This window comes from Epinephelus fuscoguttatus, linkage group LG17 (genome assembly GCF_011397635.1).
Source record: "Epinephelus fuscoguttatus linkage group LG17, E.fuscoguttatus.final_Chr_v1".
NCBI lineage: Eukaryota > Metazoa > Chordata > Actinopteri > Perciformes > Serranidae > Epinephelus > Epinephelus fuscoguttatus.
In genome coordinates this window covers 36,297,022-36,314,584 of record NC_064768.1, presented here as the reverse complement: position 1 = coordinate 36,314,584, position 17,563 = coordinate 36,297,022, and the positions used below count along the sequence as shown (strand labels likewise).

At 44.9% G+C, this 17,563-nt stretch overlaps 1 protein-coding gene across 1 annotated transcript in view; it reads left to right on the top strand.

The window, feature by feature from the left end:
- Positions 1-561: 561 nt before the first annotated feature.
- Positions 562-17,563, top strand: part of LOC125904589 (trophoblast glycoprotein-like) — a 567,815-nt gene continuing 550,813 nt past the window's right edge. Inside the window, exons 1-2 of the mRNA XM_049602103.1 lie at positions 562-1,326; positions 1,693-8,222. Coding sequence (XP_049458060.1) covers positions 1,073-1,326; positions 1,693-2,542 — 1,104 coding nt within the window. The 5' untranslated portion in view covers positions 562-1,072 and the 3' untranslated portion in view covers positions 2,543-8,222. The remainder of the gene's footprint in view (positions 1,327-1,692; positions 8,223-17,563) is intronic.

The following is a 17,563-nucleotide window of genomic DNA, read 5'->3' as shown; positions in this document are numbered from 1 at the left end:
GTGCTGACAGCAGGAGGGATGATGTTTGGAATTCACGGCGCTCCGAGCCATGAAAGGCAAAGTCCCCTCCTCCTCCTCCTCACGTTTCTATAAATACACTGTGAAGTGATTCCTGTAATAATCATTATAAGCTGTCAGAATCAACATTAGAGAAGGCTTTGATACACAGCTATCAAGTGGCTACAAGTCCCACCCAGTGGCTATTATCCTGCAGAGCATCATGGCATTCAAGAAAAGGGGGATCAAAGGCTTGTGTCTGGCCCCCAAACACCCCTCCCCCACGTTTACCATACCACCTGGGTAGGTGGGAATGACCAGGGACATCACATTCACCAGCTAGAAAACAGGGAAGTTATTGCACCTAATAGCATATATTAAAAAAACCCTTTAAAACAAGATTAGAGTGAAAAAGAATAATGATTCCTGACAAGATATACAGAGAGGACACATGGGCACTGAACTCTGCCCCAAGTCATTTTCACTATATTAGATTTTCTTGCGATATTTTTCTTGTTTTTAGTACAATCATAAATGTCCAGATTTCCATGCCCACATTTTGGAGTGAAGGGACTGCAATTCTGGCCAATGACACTGACGCCACATGATTATATGTGGCTGCAACGCGCGAAATGGTAAATCTGAGTCGACAGGGAGCTGAGAGCTGAACCACTTTCTCCTCCTCTGTCATGCCAGCAGCGTCTACTCGAGCCTGAGAGGAAGATCTCGTGGATCCGGACAGGGTACGAGCAGGAGAGAAGCCCCTCCCCGCATATCATCGCACCAGGCGATGGTCCTTTTAACTTCATTGTTGGAGAAGAAGCGACGCCCCGCTTTTCCACGGCAAAAGGATCAAACACCCCCTCTGATCAGCACGACCCCCAGTTTTGTTCTCATGGAAATCAGACCCTCCCTCTCCGCCACACTTTCTGCAGAGATGCAAAGTTGAGGCGCATTCCCAGCCGGGACAACAGATGATAATGATGTCTTGGAGGAGCTGATCGTTTCATTTCAGCATTTTTCCTCCCTGTGTTTCTCTCTCTGTTCTCGGACCGCACACTTTTCTCTCCCCAACATGCTGCATTTGGCGCAGCGCATTGTTTTTTGCGCGCTGCTCGGCTCCGTTTACGCGCCGTGCCCTCCGCGCTGCGAGTGCTCAGAGGCGGCTCACACCGTGAAGTGCGTCTCCAGAGACCTGCGGAGTATCCCGACTGGGATCCCCGGATACACCAGGAATCTGTTCATAACTGGGAATCAGATCGGGCGGATCGGTCCGGAGTCTTTTAAAGGGCTGGGGAATGTGACCAACCTGTCTCTGAGCAATAACAGGTAAGACTCTCCTGCCTTTATGTCATTCATGACGAATATGACTTTGTGATGCAAAGCTTGGAGAAGAGAAAACAAATATTTCTTTAGGACAGAGCAGTTTGTCTCAGAGCAAAATACTATATTTAAGTCATCAGTCCTGATTGTCGCTGAAACATAGCAGCCAAGATTTTGTAATTTTGGTCAAGTGACACTTGAAAAGGGAGCTTTGCAGACTTTTAGGGTAAAATGACAATCACATAACATTTTATTTAAATTCTCTCAACATAAATCAGTCCTGTTTTTATGTCTGAAAGCATCAGTTCTTCTTTTCCACTTTCTTGCTCTTGTGAAAAAGCGTGAACGACATCTCTGTCCTCTCACATCCAGAATCTCCGGGCTGGAATCCCACACCTTTGCCGAACTCCGCAGCCTCCGCTCCCTGGATCTGAGCAACAACCAGCTGGCACTCATCCACCCCGAGGCCTTCACCGTGCAGAACCAGTCTCTGCGGGAACTCAACCTGAGCCGAGCCCTCTACAACCACTCGTCAGTGATGGACTTGGCCACCTCGCTCCGCTGGAGCTCCCTGGGGACCCTGAAGGGGCTGGACCTTTCTCACAACGGCCTCATCTATTTACCCTCACGCATCTTTTCCCACCTGACCAGCCTGCGGCGCCTCCTGCTTTCCAACAACTCCCTGGTGGCCATTCACAACAACACCTTCTCAGGTTTGGAGCACCTGGAGGAGCTCGATCTGACCCTGAACGCCCTGAAGACGATCCCCGAGGAGGGCCTACGAGAGCTGGACTCCCTGCCTGGTGCTCTTCTTCAGCTGGGGGAAAACCCGTTTACATGCACGTGTGGAATCGAACCATTTGCTCTGTGGCTCAACAGATCACAGGGACGCATAAGTGACGCTGAGGGCCTCGTGTGCGCGTTCCCGGCCAGCATGAGAAACACATCCATGCTGGCTGTGGGCACGTTGACTCTGGGATGCCATCAGAGCGGTGCAGGGGCTGACCTTGCTTTGCAGACCTCTTACGTCTTCTTGGGTATAGTCCTGGGCTTCGTGGGGCTCATCTTCCTGTTTGTACTTTATCTCAACCGCAAGGGCATCAAGAAGCGCATCTATGACTTGCGGGACGCCTGCAGGGAGGTGTGGGAGGGCTACCACTACCGCTTCGAGATTGACTCTGACCCCAGGTTATCACAGGTCTCCACAAGTGCTGACGTGTGAGAGGACAATCACCTCTGGTGTTTTTTCTTATGACTCTTTTCCAATGCATTTATCAGTAGTGACATGTAAAAAGTGTACAGATTTTTCTGTAAATATATACATACAATAGTGTTAATTATCTTTCAGCCTTGTTGTTTAAAGCATGCACTGCCCATTTTTCCTCTTTACACAACAAATGCGCTCTTTTAGACAGAATATCCTGGATTTGTTCGCTCTTTTGAGCTAAACGGACGTGAATGTTGTACAGGGAGTTTAATAAGTGACGTCTTAAAATCACGCCTGCTCCTTATGTCCATATGAAAGCAACAGCAAGTGCCTAAAGTCAGCTAGGTATTGTTTTTTAATCAGCAGAGCGATCTGAACTCAGTCTCCACATTTTCAGTCATTACTGTGTCAGATCTCATATTCAGCTTGTAGAAAAGCAACAAAATGCTGCAATAAAACCCCGACACTACAAAAACAAACCTCTGGGAATTCAAAGCACAATCACTCATTCTTCTTTGAACCATTTCAAGCCCTTTGGTCTCTGCGTCCTCCGGCCCCAGGGTGCCAGAGAGGAATTAAGCCTCCAAAGCTTTTCCCCTAAAGTCACCACTCTGCTCCTCTTTGGCTGTCGGATTTGAAGGGGAGACAATTCGGTGCAGACCAGCGGAAATCTCCTAGCCCCCTCATTTTTTCTCTCATGAACCGTTGCTTTGTTTCAACTGCTTGAGTTTTATTGTCAAAATGATGAGAACCAGTCCTGGGCTGAGGCTGCTGAAAGCAATCTCCCCTCCCTCCTTAAAGACAACAGCTGCTGTGGAGGCTCTCTGAGAGAAAACTCTGGCTCTCCACGTTTTTCTGTTTAGGGGATTTTTTTCTTCTTCTCAGTGATAAGATACAGATGATTCTGTAACACCAGCTACATTGTTTCATTCAGCAGTTTGATCAGTTAAGAAAGAAAATGCTCTTCACCTTTTGGTTTTTCTGTACCGTCTATGTTCCTGCAGTTCAGGTTATGCTGTGAAAAAGTGTTGTTTCCTAAGAGAAATACCACTGAAATCCAGAGGTGTATATCAATACGTCTGTTTCTCAAACCTTACATTTTACATGCATGTTTAAACTGAATCAATTATAACCTGCATGAGTCCCAAACAAAACACAAAAGCCTTCTTTTCTCAAGTGTCACATGTGTCGTCCCTGTTTTCCAAAATGGCTCCATGACAAAAGCAATCCTCTGTGGCCTTATGATGCTACAAAGTGAGACAAACACAGACAGCGAGAGAGGACGGCATGCTGCCATTCCTCAAAGTGTTTACTGCCTAAATTGCTAGCTATCTAGGTATTTGGAACGGGGAGGGAGGAGGCCTGGAGTTAACTGAAACAGCCTCCCATTGTTCGAAGCCAAAGCAGCATCTTCATCCTATCAAGATGTTCTCCAAACTCCTCTGATAGCAATCCAGAAATGTTTATAACATGGAGACATTTTACTGCATGTGTAAAGACAAAATAAAGCTTCAGAAAGTTGTGATGTCTGTATAGTCATTTAGCTCATGTGTAATCAGAGGTGAATTTATTCATAATATTTGGACCGAGCTGTAGGTATCATATCTCTGAGCCACAGGACCACATTAAGCCGGGCATTTACTTGCAGAGGAGAAAACAATTGAGGCTCGTACGCTCGCACAAAGGGCGGCTCGGATGGCAAGACGCCTCAAATGAGCTTTGTTTTCCTGCGCAGAAAGATGCCTTGTGATACCCATTGTCTTTCTATTTTCACAGACGACCATTATGCCGCCGCATAATAGGATTCACTCATGATGACAAAGTTGAGCGCTCTGATCCAGCGATTGTTAAAGTGTCATCATTCTTAATAATTGCCTGTGGGAGAGAATCCCAGGAGAAGTCCTCCTTTCCTATTACACAACGTGTCACAACCGGGGCATTAGGCCGGCCACGGGTTATTGGTGTCAGTTGGCGGAGCAGAGAGAAGACAGATTATTCCCTGCATGTCATTACTTCCGTTTTCGCTCATTAAAAGTGTGGATTAGGACCCATGCCTTTTTTGTCTTTTTACGAGTGTGGCTGTTTGAAAAATATACGGTCTGCCTGCTATAGACTGTGCAAGATTGTCTCAGCAGGAATGCAATGAAAACAGAGGAACCCTGCAAATGCATCCAGACGTTCTCCATTACTCCCAGTTGAAAAGAGAGGCTTGTTAAAAACAGGAAAAATTGCTCCAATTACAGTGTTCCCTCAGACTGTACGTTGCACATATCTGATTAAGAGATCACATCTTTATTTCAACTTTGCTTGCAATGTCTTGTATTCCCACAAGCTATTTGTCACACCGCTGAGGTTTCCTTCATGGGAGCAGCTCCACAAACGTTAACAGCTTTATGTTGCTGTATGTGCAGCGTGTGGTTTGTGCTATTGCAAAAAGGCAAAATACACACTTGAAGTGTTTCTCTTCAGTGTTGAGAACGATCCTTTGGAGCACAGCAGGCTTTTTATTTCATACGCCTCCTGTCTCCGGGAACATCTTGGCGCCATTACATGGGTTTAATGGCCATGATAGGGAATATGCCTTAAAAGTGAACACCACATCTGTGAGGAATTGAACATGTTAAAAAGAGACCACAACAGTCAGCAGCATGACGACAGAGACAAAGTGGCATCTACCCCCCTCCACTGGTATGGTATGACAAATACAGCTGTCTCTTTCTCAACTAAGGACACATGTCATCATTTACATTTGCAGTCACTGAACACTACACAGTCATCTGATACATTCTGCTTTACATTCGGTTTCCGCACTTTTAAAACCAAACCATGCAGAGTGCAGCACAGCAAAGTCTAGTCTCTGATATCTTCCCTTTCCTTCTTTTAACAATGAACTTATTTGTGATGTGAGATCAAAGGATTCATTCGCCCAGCTTCCTGTATGTTGCCTATCCATCACGTCCGACCGGTCTGGGCGGCGAAGGTGGTGACTAAACCACAGAAGTGGGTCCAGCGGGGTATTACCCATTGTTCTGCTGCTCACTTGATCAATGTGACTAATTGTGTTTGCCAGAGGATGCAAGCGAGGAGGAGTTCGTACAGCTGGCCTGACTACCCATTAAAGCCAACTGGCCTCCCATTTATCACTTTCATAAAGACTAGAGGTACAACACACACAGCACACAATACACGCACACACACACACCTGAATTATGGTATTCTTTAAAACTGTATTCAGATAGTCTCTCCTCTTTCTGACATCACTATCTATCTGACATTTCAATTAAGTTTTGTAAGATATCAGCTCTTTGGTGCACTTATGTACTGTATTCAGAAAGTCTAGAAGAGCTGCATGATTAAATCATTTTATCCCAATTCAAGTTAGTGAAGCACGAAACTGGAAGTAAATGGTTAGCCTCTAGGCCAGCAAAAGCCCCGTTTCCACCAAACACTTTCGGTATGGTACCTTTGGAACCAAAAGTAATCCTTCAGACATGGTACCTAGACCCTAGCATAATGTGGGCGGGGTTGTTGTCACTGCTCCGTCCAGCACTCGCTGTATTTCCTCATCAGCGGCGACACAGATGGAAGTCTGCACCTGGTTTATCGTCCACAGAACGAGGCTGCACGCCCACATTTTCAGAACAAAATAGAAGAGGCTGCAGTGAGAGTCTCTCTCCATGGGATATTTAAAAATAGCAGCTTTGTGCATTTAGTCCTTCTCAGGCAAGCTCAGGAGTTTAGTGTTGCTGGAGCCCACAGGAGGTGAGGATTAGAATATACGACCTTCACATAGTCCACTCCAAATTAATCTATATTTTTAAAGTCATTACTAAAAGTGTGTGTCATATAAAAACTAAAGAGATGGTCAAAGTTGTCACAGTGAAATTTAAGGTGTGCTGATGGATTCACATCATCAACTCATGCACTGAGCAACATTACAAGTTAACGTTCCACCTTAAAAGTCACCAGCAGTCGGCCCAGTGAATTATTTTTTCTCAGACTCCAGCTGCTGTGAGAGGCAGCAAAACATCCTTTCATTTTATAGTTACAGTTTACGAATAAAACTCTCCACAGTATGAACAGTGGTTACATGAGCCTCAAAACCAGACACAACTCAGCCCTGAGCAGAGTGACCGTCCTCTACTGACCAATCAGACTGCAGTGTTCACAGCTCCACCTTTTAGTACCAGATCTGTGTGCTAGGTACCCCAACAGAGGGGGGACCAAACATGGGGACGGTACAGAACGGTTCTATTGGTACCATCCACAACTTTTCACTGTGGAAACAGGGAAAAAAACGTACCGAGCTGTATCGTACAGCTCGGTGGAAACGAGGCTAGAGTATTAGCTAGTGCTTCATACCAAATATAACAATCTCACACCCTTTTGACTTCAGCTGTTTGCTTGCTTTCCTAACTTCCATTTCTCTGCTCGTGCACTGAGCTGAACTGGCAATCAGAGGGATTTCATTCATTGATGGCCTCCACTGTCTCTGACACCGACATAAAAGCTGAAATGTCACAAGCGCAAGTGTTGATTTTATGATTTATGTACTGTGAATTGCTATGCATGCTTTTATACTCTTTTATTTATTAGCGTTTTATTGTTTTGATTTTATAGCATGCTATTAGAGTTAAAATGTGACTTCCTGCCGTATACGTGACAGATGATTACAGATTACCTGCACCTTTGCAGCTCTGTCTTTTGTTTATTGAAAGTCATATCAGCCTATGAGAGCGCTAGACTAAGCCTCTGCATCCAATCAGCAGTGGAAGGGAGGGCCTAAAGTGCTGATATACGGAAAAGAAGAGATTTGGCGAGTTTAAAGCCAGCTGAGAGGCAGCTGGCCTCCCACAAACTCAACAAAGTGACCTGCTTGTCTGCACTAGCGGCAAATGGGCCTGCCTTGTTCATCCCAATCACTGGTGTGAGACGCTGGTCGCTGTCGCTGTCGCTGTCGCTCCCTCCTGCGTCATACTGGTGGCTGTGGCATGGCGCTGGTGGGTTGTACAGCCAGGATCTTGTCTGGGCCAGGTTTCACCCTGTTGCGATATAGAGACTGAGACTTATGATGTTGCAGGGACTGCTAACAATAAGGGGCGACTAGAGCCGACGGTGCGGGACACACTGCAAAAACTAGGAGACAGACACTTGCAGACGGCCAAACATTGATCGACAGCGTGTGTCAGGGCAAAGACAAAGACAGTGAGAATCAGTGTCAAACGCTGTGGCGCTGTGATGTGCTGTGATGCAATAACCTACTCCTGTACGATCCAGGAGTTGCTTAGCTTTGAAAAAACATAGTCAGTGACTGAATCTTTGAACTGAACTTAACAAAACCATTTGAATCCGCAGTGCTTTGTGATTTCAGGCTGTGTAGCACACTACGGAAGTTGACAGCCTATCTCCTCGTAACACTTTATGTCACTCAGCCACCGCCATGGGAAATGCCCATGTTGGGAATAGAATGATTTTATGTGTTTTACTATCAGTTGTGTTTCACTATATAAGTTTTAGATGTGTGAACAATGAGAATACTGAGATGATTTCAGCTGATCTGAATGTGTTTGCTTTGCAGAAGTGGAGAAGTACAGGAGAGGAAGAGACATGAAGTCTGAGGAGCACATATCGCAATGCTTAGATAATTAGTTTCATATATGGTAAAAAGAATAGAAAGTGATGTACAGATAGTAAGGTACAGCACGTGTAGGGAGTTGTGTTGTTCTCTTGTCTTTCAAAACAGGAACCACGTCCCAACCGCCAGCGGGAAGGAGTCAGATTAACACGAGGCAGGGGCATGGTGTGGTGAAGGAGGAAGTGGAACTGCCAATGAGAAGAGGACAACACCTTGCTTGCACAATGACACTCTGTTACGCTCAAATATACTGAGTCAGGGAAAGGACAGGAGGTCAGACTTCGTGAACTGACACACCTTTGTTGTTCGTCAGGGACGTGAAGTTGAGACCCAGAGCTCTGTAATTTTATTCCTTTACTGCTTAATAAACTACATTAACTGAGACCGAATATCTTCTCCTATTGCTTCATTAAAGAACACGCAGGACTGAGCTCACACATAACACATTAGAGAGTAGGATGAGACTCTTAGTCCAACAATTTGGTGACCCCGATGTGATGAAGACGGAGAAGTGACAGAATAAAGACTATTCAGCGGAGGACGACAGTATCGTGACAACACTTGGCCGGTCTGAGAAAAAGTTAAGCAGACGCCTGTTTTATCGAAGTTCTGCAATTGGAAATGCTAAAAGATTGTGTTGTCATTTTACTACAGTCTCCTAGTCTAAAACGTAAAGGAATAAAATTAAAACAAAACAAAAGTGAAATGCCCCGGGGCAGGGTGAAAGGCCCTGGAGCAAATCATAAATCTGACTCCTAAATACAAAACATATTCAACACCTCGACAGGACAGGGTGAAAGGCCCTGGAGCAAATCATAAATTTGACTCCTAAATATGAAACATAGTCGGGTGTAAGGCCCTGAGACTAGGTTTTCCATCTAGTCTCTAAAAAAGAAAAAGACGAGTGTCCTGAGGTTGATAAGCTCGGGGGGGAACCCATAAGGTTGCCCCTTGGACAGCTGAGAATATAGTCTGAAGACACGGGTTGTCTGAGGTTGAAAGACCTTTGTGTAGATTGTTACAACACAAAAAGAGGTTACAGAGTTCTGCGGGCAGGGAGCGTTTTCCATGTGATCCCTAACACTGAATACTATCGCTCATGTTGAGACATCTATTCAGTGGTCCAGAACCACCCTGATATTGGGAGTGTAAAGTAAATAAGTCTTTTAAGGGGTTATTGTTTTGTGGGTGGCTTACCGACAACCAGCTATTTTTAGGCGGAAGAGTTGTGTAGAGTCTTTTAGAGGTGACTCGAATTCCAACTCTTTTCGTGCCTGAGCGGTGGTCGCGTTCTGTGGGGAAGAAAAAGAGGAAGTTGTGTAATTTCGCCTTAAGATAGAAGCCATTTGCCGCCGAGCCACAGGCACCCCGCACCCTCCTAGGAGAGTGGTGTAGAAGCTTGGGTGTGTCGGCCTGCATTTGGTGGAACTTACGCAGCGAAATCACAACGGTAGAAAGGGGAAAAGAAGTCCACACGGACTGCGCTGCAGAGCGGTCACGTGGCGCTGAGTATTGTGTGTATTGTTGTAATTGTGTGAAGCTTTGTAACATCGTGATGAGTAGTACCCTCTGAGTAAAATAAGTAAGGACAGAGGAGGGACAGAGAGACATCATGGACGGTGAATTTGACAGGGACTATCGTGAGCAGGGTGGGTGTCCTCCCATCCCAGAAAAACACAGTGCGGTGAGATTAGGAAACAGTTATTGTCAGGAGTAATAGATAAGCAGAGACAGGCTGTAGGAAAGGTGTTTGATGATTTATGGAAGGCATTACAGGCCCAAAATGAGCTTCCTGGCGATGAGAAGGCAGCAAATGTTACAAAGAAATTGCTGGCTGCAGAGGTAAAGGCGAGAGATGATTTGGAAGAACATACAAAAAAAGGAGAATAAACCAAAACTCATAAAAAGACAATGGAAAAAACCAGAAGGAGGAGAAGGAACGTAAACGTGCTTTGCTCCATCAGATGGCAGTTACTGCCATGGCTTATTGGAAACACACTGATAAGACTCACAAAAAAAAAAAAACAACCCAGAGACAAACAAACTCCGCCAACTCCTGCGCCAGTTCCTGCGCCGACACCACCAGAGCCCACCCATAATAGATTGTATCCCGAGCTACCTCAGACACCCCCAGCCCCATCTCCACCACCATACTTGGGGAGCAACAGGCAAATGCCTTTGCTGGTGATTAAGGAGGGAGTGATCAATGCAGATGTGGTGGATGAGGAGGAGTATGAGAAAGCTAAACAGGAAGTAACTAGGGAAATAAGACAGGGGTTAGCACATGTAAAGAGACTGACACAGGAAGCAGACGATGAGGGAGATCAGATATGGTCAGACAGACTCAGGGGAAGAATACGAGGAGAGAGCAGTGAAGCTTACAGGATTAATGAAGTCATATACAATGCCATCAGAGAAAGGCAGAGAAGGACAGTACAGAGTCAGCACAGGTTCAGCTGTTGAAACTCCAATTGGAAGATACATGTCGTAAAACCAACGATGCAAAAAAGCAGAGAAAAAATCAACCAATCAGACGGTTCAGCAGCCTCCGCCCTCCCCCATACACACTCCAGATCTATTTCCGACCCCAGAGTGGGTTGATCCTCGCCCTCCCCATTGGAGTGGCTCGAGAGGAGGTACAGGAGGATTCAGAGGCAGGGGTGGGGATCGTGGCGGCCCAAGAGGGGGTCAGGGCGGTAGAGGGTGTTTTATTTGTGGAGCCACCTTGAATCTCCCTGTGTCTAAACACCAAATATCATCCTCAGCAGTTGAACTAACTGGGTTCTCGGGACAACCACAAAATCTGCCGCTCACCAAACCACTCACTACCACCATACTCCAGGCTGAACAGACATTTTCACGCAGATGTGTTTCTCCTTTGTCATGCCCTGTGAATCTATTGGGGAGAGATGTGCTGCTGAAGTGTGGAGCTTCCATACTCTGCACCCGGATGGGCTGATAGTGACCTTCCCAAATGGCTACACTGTGAACTGCTCGTTAACAACTGTGCATTCCTCCTCGCAAATGTTGTTATCAGCGGATACCTCCCCCACAGCTGAAGGACATTGGGCTGATATCTACTGGGGCCTTCTCGAGCCAGAAACCATGGAGACGCCTGGCATTGGCACTCTCTATCAGTCGTGGCGTCCCTGGGTTCAGTCATTAAATCCCTACACGCCTCCTCCCGATCCCCTCCATGTAACTCTTTATTATGACAGGATTGGCGACGAGCTGTATCAACAGGCATTTTATAATGAAATAGAAGGGAAAATGTAGGAGATAACATCCACCTGCATACTGGTGGGAAATGAGGGAGTGGCTGCAGCTGTTGAACCGACCTCAGAGCAATTGCAGTGATATGAGGCGGCGGAGGAAACCTCCCCTCACATATCCTTGGCAGTGCATGCAAAACATCAAGCTAAAGACTTAGGCCCTATGTGTAAAAAAACATTATTCACAGATGGATGTTGTTTTAGACATCCAACGGAGGGACTCAAAGCAGCATATGCAGTGGTAAGACAGACAGAGACAGGGTTTGAGGAAGTGATTACAGAAAGTGTGACAGGAAAAGAATCATCTCAACTGACTGAACTCCAAGCAATGATTGCAGCATTAGAATGGTCAGAAGGGAAAAGAGTGAACATCTACACAGACTCTGCCTATGTCGTAGGAGCAATCCATGTGGAAATGACACAGTGGATCAGATCTGGTTTTTTAACAGCAGCAAAAACCCCCATTAAACACGAAAAAGATATGAAGAGGCTACAGGAGGCTCTGATGAAGCCGGCACAGGTAGCAGTGATTAAGTGCAAGGGTCATGACAAAACAGAGACAGTTGTCTCCAGAGGGAATGACGCAGCAGATGTGGCAGCCAAAGGAAAGGCAGGATACAGTCAGCAGTATGTAATGCTACAAACAGAGAGAACAGTGCATAAACTCCTGCCGCCCTGTGATGTAAATATGTTAATAGCAGAACAGCAGAAAGCCTCTCCAGAGGAGCTCACAGTCTGGAGAGGAGCAGTAAAGACAGAGGGTATGTGGGGGTCCCCAGACGGGAGACCTGCACTGCCCCCAGGGCTGAGGAGATCAGTCCTTCAAGAAGCTCATGGTGTGACTCATTGTGGAAAGATGCAAATGGTGTGAGGTCTCACTCATTGGTGGCACCCTTTTCTGCCAGCCATGAATGAGAATCACATCAGAGAATGTAAAATATGTACAGAATACAATGTTAGACCCACGGTGAAACCACATCAGGGGAGATTTCCTCCCCAAACTCCCAGGTCAAGAGGTCATTAATGACTATACAGACATGCTAGAGAGAGTGGGAGGATACAGGTGTCTTCTGGTGGCAGTGGATGCATACACTGGTTGGCCAGAAGCCATACCTGCCAAATCAGAGGATGCAAAGACAGTAATCAAATTTCTGATCAATCAATACATTCCCACGCATGGGTTTCCCAAAAGAATCAGATCTGACAACGGAACCCATTCCAAAAACAGAGATCTACAAGAAGTAGAGAGAGCACTGGGACTAAAACATACATTTGGTACAGTCTATCATCCTCAGTCACAGGGCAGAATGGAAAGAATGAATCAGTCTATTAAGGGAAAAATAGGCAAGATTTGTGCCCAGACTAAAATGACTTGGGTGGATGCGCTACCCCTAGCTCTATTATCCATCAGGAGCTCTGTTAACTCACTGACAGGTTTTACTCCATATGAGCTGAAAACAGGGCAACAGTTCCCAGGACCGGGAGCTGGGATTCAAACTACAGAAGAGGAAGAAAGTCCTCTACAATATAAACTGTATTATGACCAACTAACAGCATTGGTGTCAGTTTTCTCCAAACAGGTGACCACAGCTCAGGAGGGAGCAGAAGGAGAGGGGCACCCAACATCAGAGTGGGTCCTGCTCAAGGTGATTAAAAGAAAGTGGAGCATAGGTGGACTGGCCCCTACAAAGTCATGGAACGGACGTCCCACGCCGTCAAACTACAGGGAAAAGGTGACACATGGTATCACTGGAGTCAGTGTGCAGTGGCAGAGACACCTGCCCGAACACTGGAAGACATAAGAGACAATAAAGACTAAAAAAAACCAAACAACTCACTCACACCTACATTTACTCTTAGTTCAGCATAAGTGCGGTAAAGATATCCTGTGATCAATGTGAAGGTTAGAAGCTCCTCTGAAGCAACACTTTGCCCAGAGTACGTTTGAGTAATATAAAGCCAGGATACAAGAAAGATTCGCTTGCAGAACATTTACACTCCATATTTACTTTTATATTTTACACGTTTATATTTACCTTTTTGCAATACAAAATAAAGAAATGAGTGGTCTCATGTGTATGAGACCAAAAGGGGGAGTTATAACTTTTTGTTTCAAAAGAAACAAAAAGTGCAGTAATACCAAGACCTAAAAGGGGTGACCTGGAGACATGGGGACTGAAAAAAAAAGTGGCCTCAGTCCTATGAGGCCAAAAGGGGGACTGTTGGGAATAGAATGATTTTATGTGTTTTACTATCAGTTGTGTTTCACTATATAAGTTTTAGATGTGTGAACAATGAGAATACTGAGATGATTTCAGCTGATCTGAATGTGTTTGCTTTGCAGAAGTGGAGAAGTACAGGAGAGGAAGAGACATGAAGTCTGAGGAGCACATATCGCAATGCTTAGATAATTAGTTTCATATATGGTAAAAAGAATAGAAAGTGATGTACAGATAGTAAGGTACAGCACGTGTAGGGAGTTGTGTTGTTCTCTTGTCTTTCAAAACAGGAACCATGCCCCCACCGCCAGCGGGAAGGAGTCAGATTAACACGAGGCAGGGGCATGGTGTGGTGAAGGAGGAAGTGGAACTGCCAATGAGGACAACGCCTTGCTTGCACAATGACACTCTGTTACGCTCAAATATACTGAGTCAGGGAAAGGACAGGAGGTCAGACTTCGTGAACTGACACACCTTTGTTGACACACCTAAGTTGAGACCCAGAGCTCTGTAATTTTATTCCTTTACTGCTTAATAAACTACATTAACTGAGACCGAATATCTTCTCCTATTGCTTCATTAAAGAACACGCAGGACTGAGCTCACACATAACACATTAGAGAGTAGGATGAGACTCTTAGTCCAACACCCACCAACAGGGTTGTTTCCACAAGTCCAAAACCAGATCTATCCTCTTTTGAAAAACAAAAAAATCTGCACAATAGCTGCAATACTTTAATCTTCTAATTTAAATTTGATTTTAGTAAATCTCACAAAGCAAATGGATTTGATTTGCATTTGACTGTATAATCTATCAGCCCCACTTTGATACAGTCACCACAGAGTTTGTAGAACATGTATGTGTTCACATGTCAAAATGGGATTCTTTATGCTCTTGAAATTTAAACAAAAACCTTTTGGTGCTTAACCGCACTGGATCCCCAGACCAGCGGAAAATGAGAAACAAATGCTCTCAACAAAGTCCTGTCTCGTATGAAAGGAAGGCTCATGTAAAACACTCCACCGCAACAATGCAGCTTTCCTCTGAAGTCTTCAGGACTGTTTCTCCATTGATCTCCGAATTGACTACAACTGTAAACGGTGCAACAGCATGGCTCTGCCAGGCTTTATGGCCTCCCACCACCACCACCCCCGTGACTTCCCCTCCTCTGGGCCTCAGAGCAGAGACTGTCCTGCAGCCTTGTTGTGGGCTCCACTGTCCTCCAGCTGGCCACAAATCAGTCTCTTAATCCATGTGGCTTGTCAGAAGTTTTGTTTTGTTGTTGCTGTGGTTGTTTATAGGAGGATGAGGTTAGGGAGTTTTCAATTAGAGAGACATGTTTCCCTGTGTCCCATCCTGCCTCGTTCTCTCACAGTCCGAATGAGCCCCTGAAGCTGAGGCTCACTGCATGTCCTGAAAGTTAAAGAAAAGATAACACTTCCCTGCTATACGTTCTCCCCAAGGGAGAAGAGCACGGTATAAAGATGAATCATTCCAGTGGTGACTAATCAAGGCCTTCGATTGATTAGGCATACCAGAGGAAGAAGCCCCACTATGATGAAGAGTCTCTCCTCTGGTCCTCTCAGAGAAAAGGAATAAGGCCCGTGTTGCTGGTTGATTATAAATGGCCTTGACCCGTTTTAAAGAAGGACAAGATACTCACAACTCCTGCACTACTTCATCATCTGCTTCATGCATCAATGAGTTGGGCTGGAACTTAGCAGAGAGCCGGGAAAAACAATAGAGAAAGTGCGCAATTAAGTCCCGCCCACAGTTCACAGCCCACAATTCATGCTCTCTATTGACTTTGTAATGCCTCCTTTAACATTTGCCTGCAAACAACAACAAAAACAGTCTAAAATTTACTGTGTGTGCCTGGGTAAAGAACCCAGAACAAAATTGTGATAGCCTGCAGAGCCTGAAAAACTGAACCTTTAAGAAGACAAAAGTGGATATTACATCGGGCCTGATCTAATAGATTTAAAATATCAAAGTATTTCACACCTGGCTATTCAGTGGGGTCAAGGTAAGAAGAGGGAACACTGAGATAGACCAACAATATTGAGTTTTGTCAATATAATGTTCCCAATCTGGTAGATATAGGCTGCTAAAATAAAATAAACCTCTGACATGCTGAAATCATAGGTATTCTCTCAGACAGTATTCCCTCGCACCTTTTTAAAGAGGTTTTTGATTCAGTTGGCTCTTTTATTCTTGTTCTGATTCATAACTGTCTTAGTTCAGGGTGTTTTCCTGCCCCTTTTAAACATGCTATAGTGCAGCCACTCATTAAAAAGCCCAGCCTGGACCGCTCTGTTCTCTCCAACTTCAGGCCCATCTCCAAATTACCCTTCCTGTCCAAAGTGTTAGAGAAAGTAATTGCTGTACAGTTGCAATTATTTTTAGTACAAAATGATATCTATGAGAAGTTTCAATCTGGTTTTAGGTCTGGTCACAGTACTGAAACTGCTCTTTTAAGAGTGTTTAATGATCTTGTCTTAACTGTGGACTCAGGATGTGCCGCTATCCTGGTGACCTTAGATTTGACGGCTGCCTTTGATACTGTTGATCACAGGACCCTCTTATCACGCCTAGATCACTGTGTAGGCATTAAAGGTGCTGCCCTCAAGTTGCTACAGGCGTACCTAACCGACAGGAGTTTCTCTGTCCATCTGGGTGAATTCTCCTCAAATGTGGCCCCTCTTACCTGTGGGGTCCCCCAAGGCTCCATTTTGGGCCCTTTATTGTTTTCTTTATATATGCTGCCTCTAGGTTCCATTCTCCGTAAGCATAATGTTTCTTTTCATTGCTTTGCAGATGATGTCCAAGTGTACCTTCCTTTAAAATTAAAATGTAAGGACTCTCTGTTAGCTTGTCTTAATGACATAAAAACTTGGATGGGCCTAAATTTCCTGAATCTAAATGATAATAAGACTGAGGTTATTGTATTTGGATATCCAGAATGTGTAAATAACTCTGTTGGTGCTCTGGGCCCCTTGGCTTCCAAAAACTGTTCTTTTATTAAAAGCCTTGGTGTCACTTTTGATAGTGCTTTTAAGTTTGACAGGCAAATTGGTTCTGTGGTCAAAGGTGCTTTCTTTCAGCTTCGCCTGCTTGCCAAAGTAAAGCCCTATCTCTCACCCAAAGACTTGGAGAGAGTTATCCATGCCTTCATTACATCTAGGCTTGATTACTGCAACTCTCTGTATGTGGGCTTAGATAAACGTTCTTTGCGGCGTCTGCAGCTAGTGCAAAATGCTGCTGCTCGCCTTTTGACCAGCACGAAAAAACGTGACCACATCACACCGGTTCTGGCCTCTTTGCATTGGCTTCCTGTCTGCTGCAGGATTGATTTTAAGATTTTGATGTTTGTTTTTAAGATATTGAATGGTCTGGCCTCGCAGTACTTAGTTGAACTCATCCATGTTCACACACCAGCTAGAGCACTGAGGTCATCAAATGAGTTGCTTCTAGATGTCCCAATATCTAGGCTCAAAACTAAAGGCGACCGAGCCTTCGCGGTGGCTGCCCCAAAATTGTGGAACAGCTTACCACTGTATATTAGATCTGCCCAGACTCTTGAGGATATTTAAGTCGTTGCTGAAGACCCATCTTTTCTCGTTAGCATCTGACGCGTGTTGAGCCGAACATTGCCGATGTATGGACTGTTTTTATTGAATTTTGTGCCTATTGTGCACTTTATTTTGTTTTCTATTGTTACTCTTAATATTTCTATGTACTGTGTGCTTTAATACTGTATTTTTATTTCTATAGTTGTATTTTAATACTTTATTGCTTTCTAGATTGTACAGCACTTTGGCAAACCTCAGTTGTTTTAAATGTGCTATATAAATAAATTTGACCTTGACCTTTTATTTGGCTAGCTACACTCAATTTGTTAGCATAACA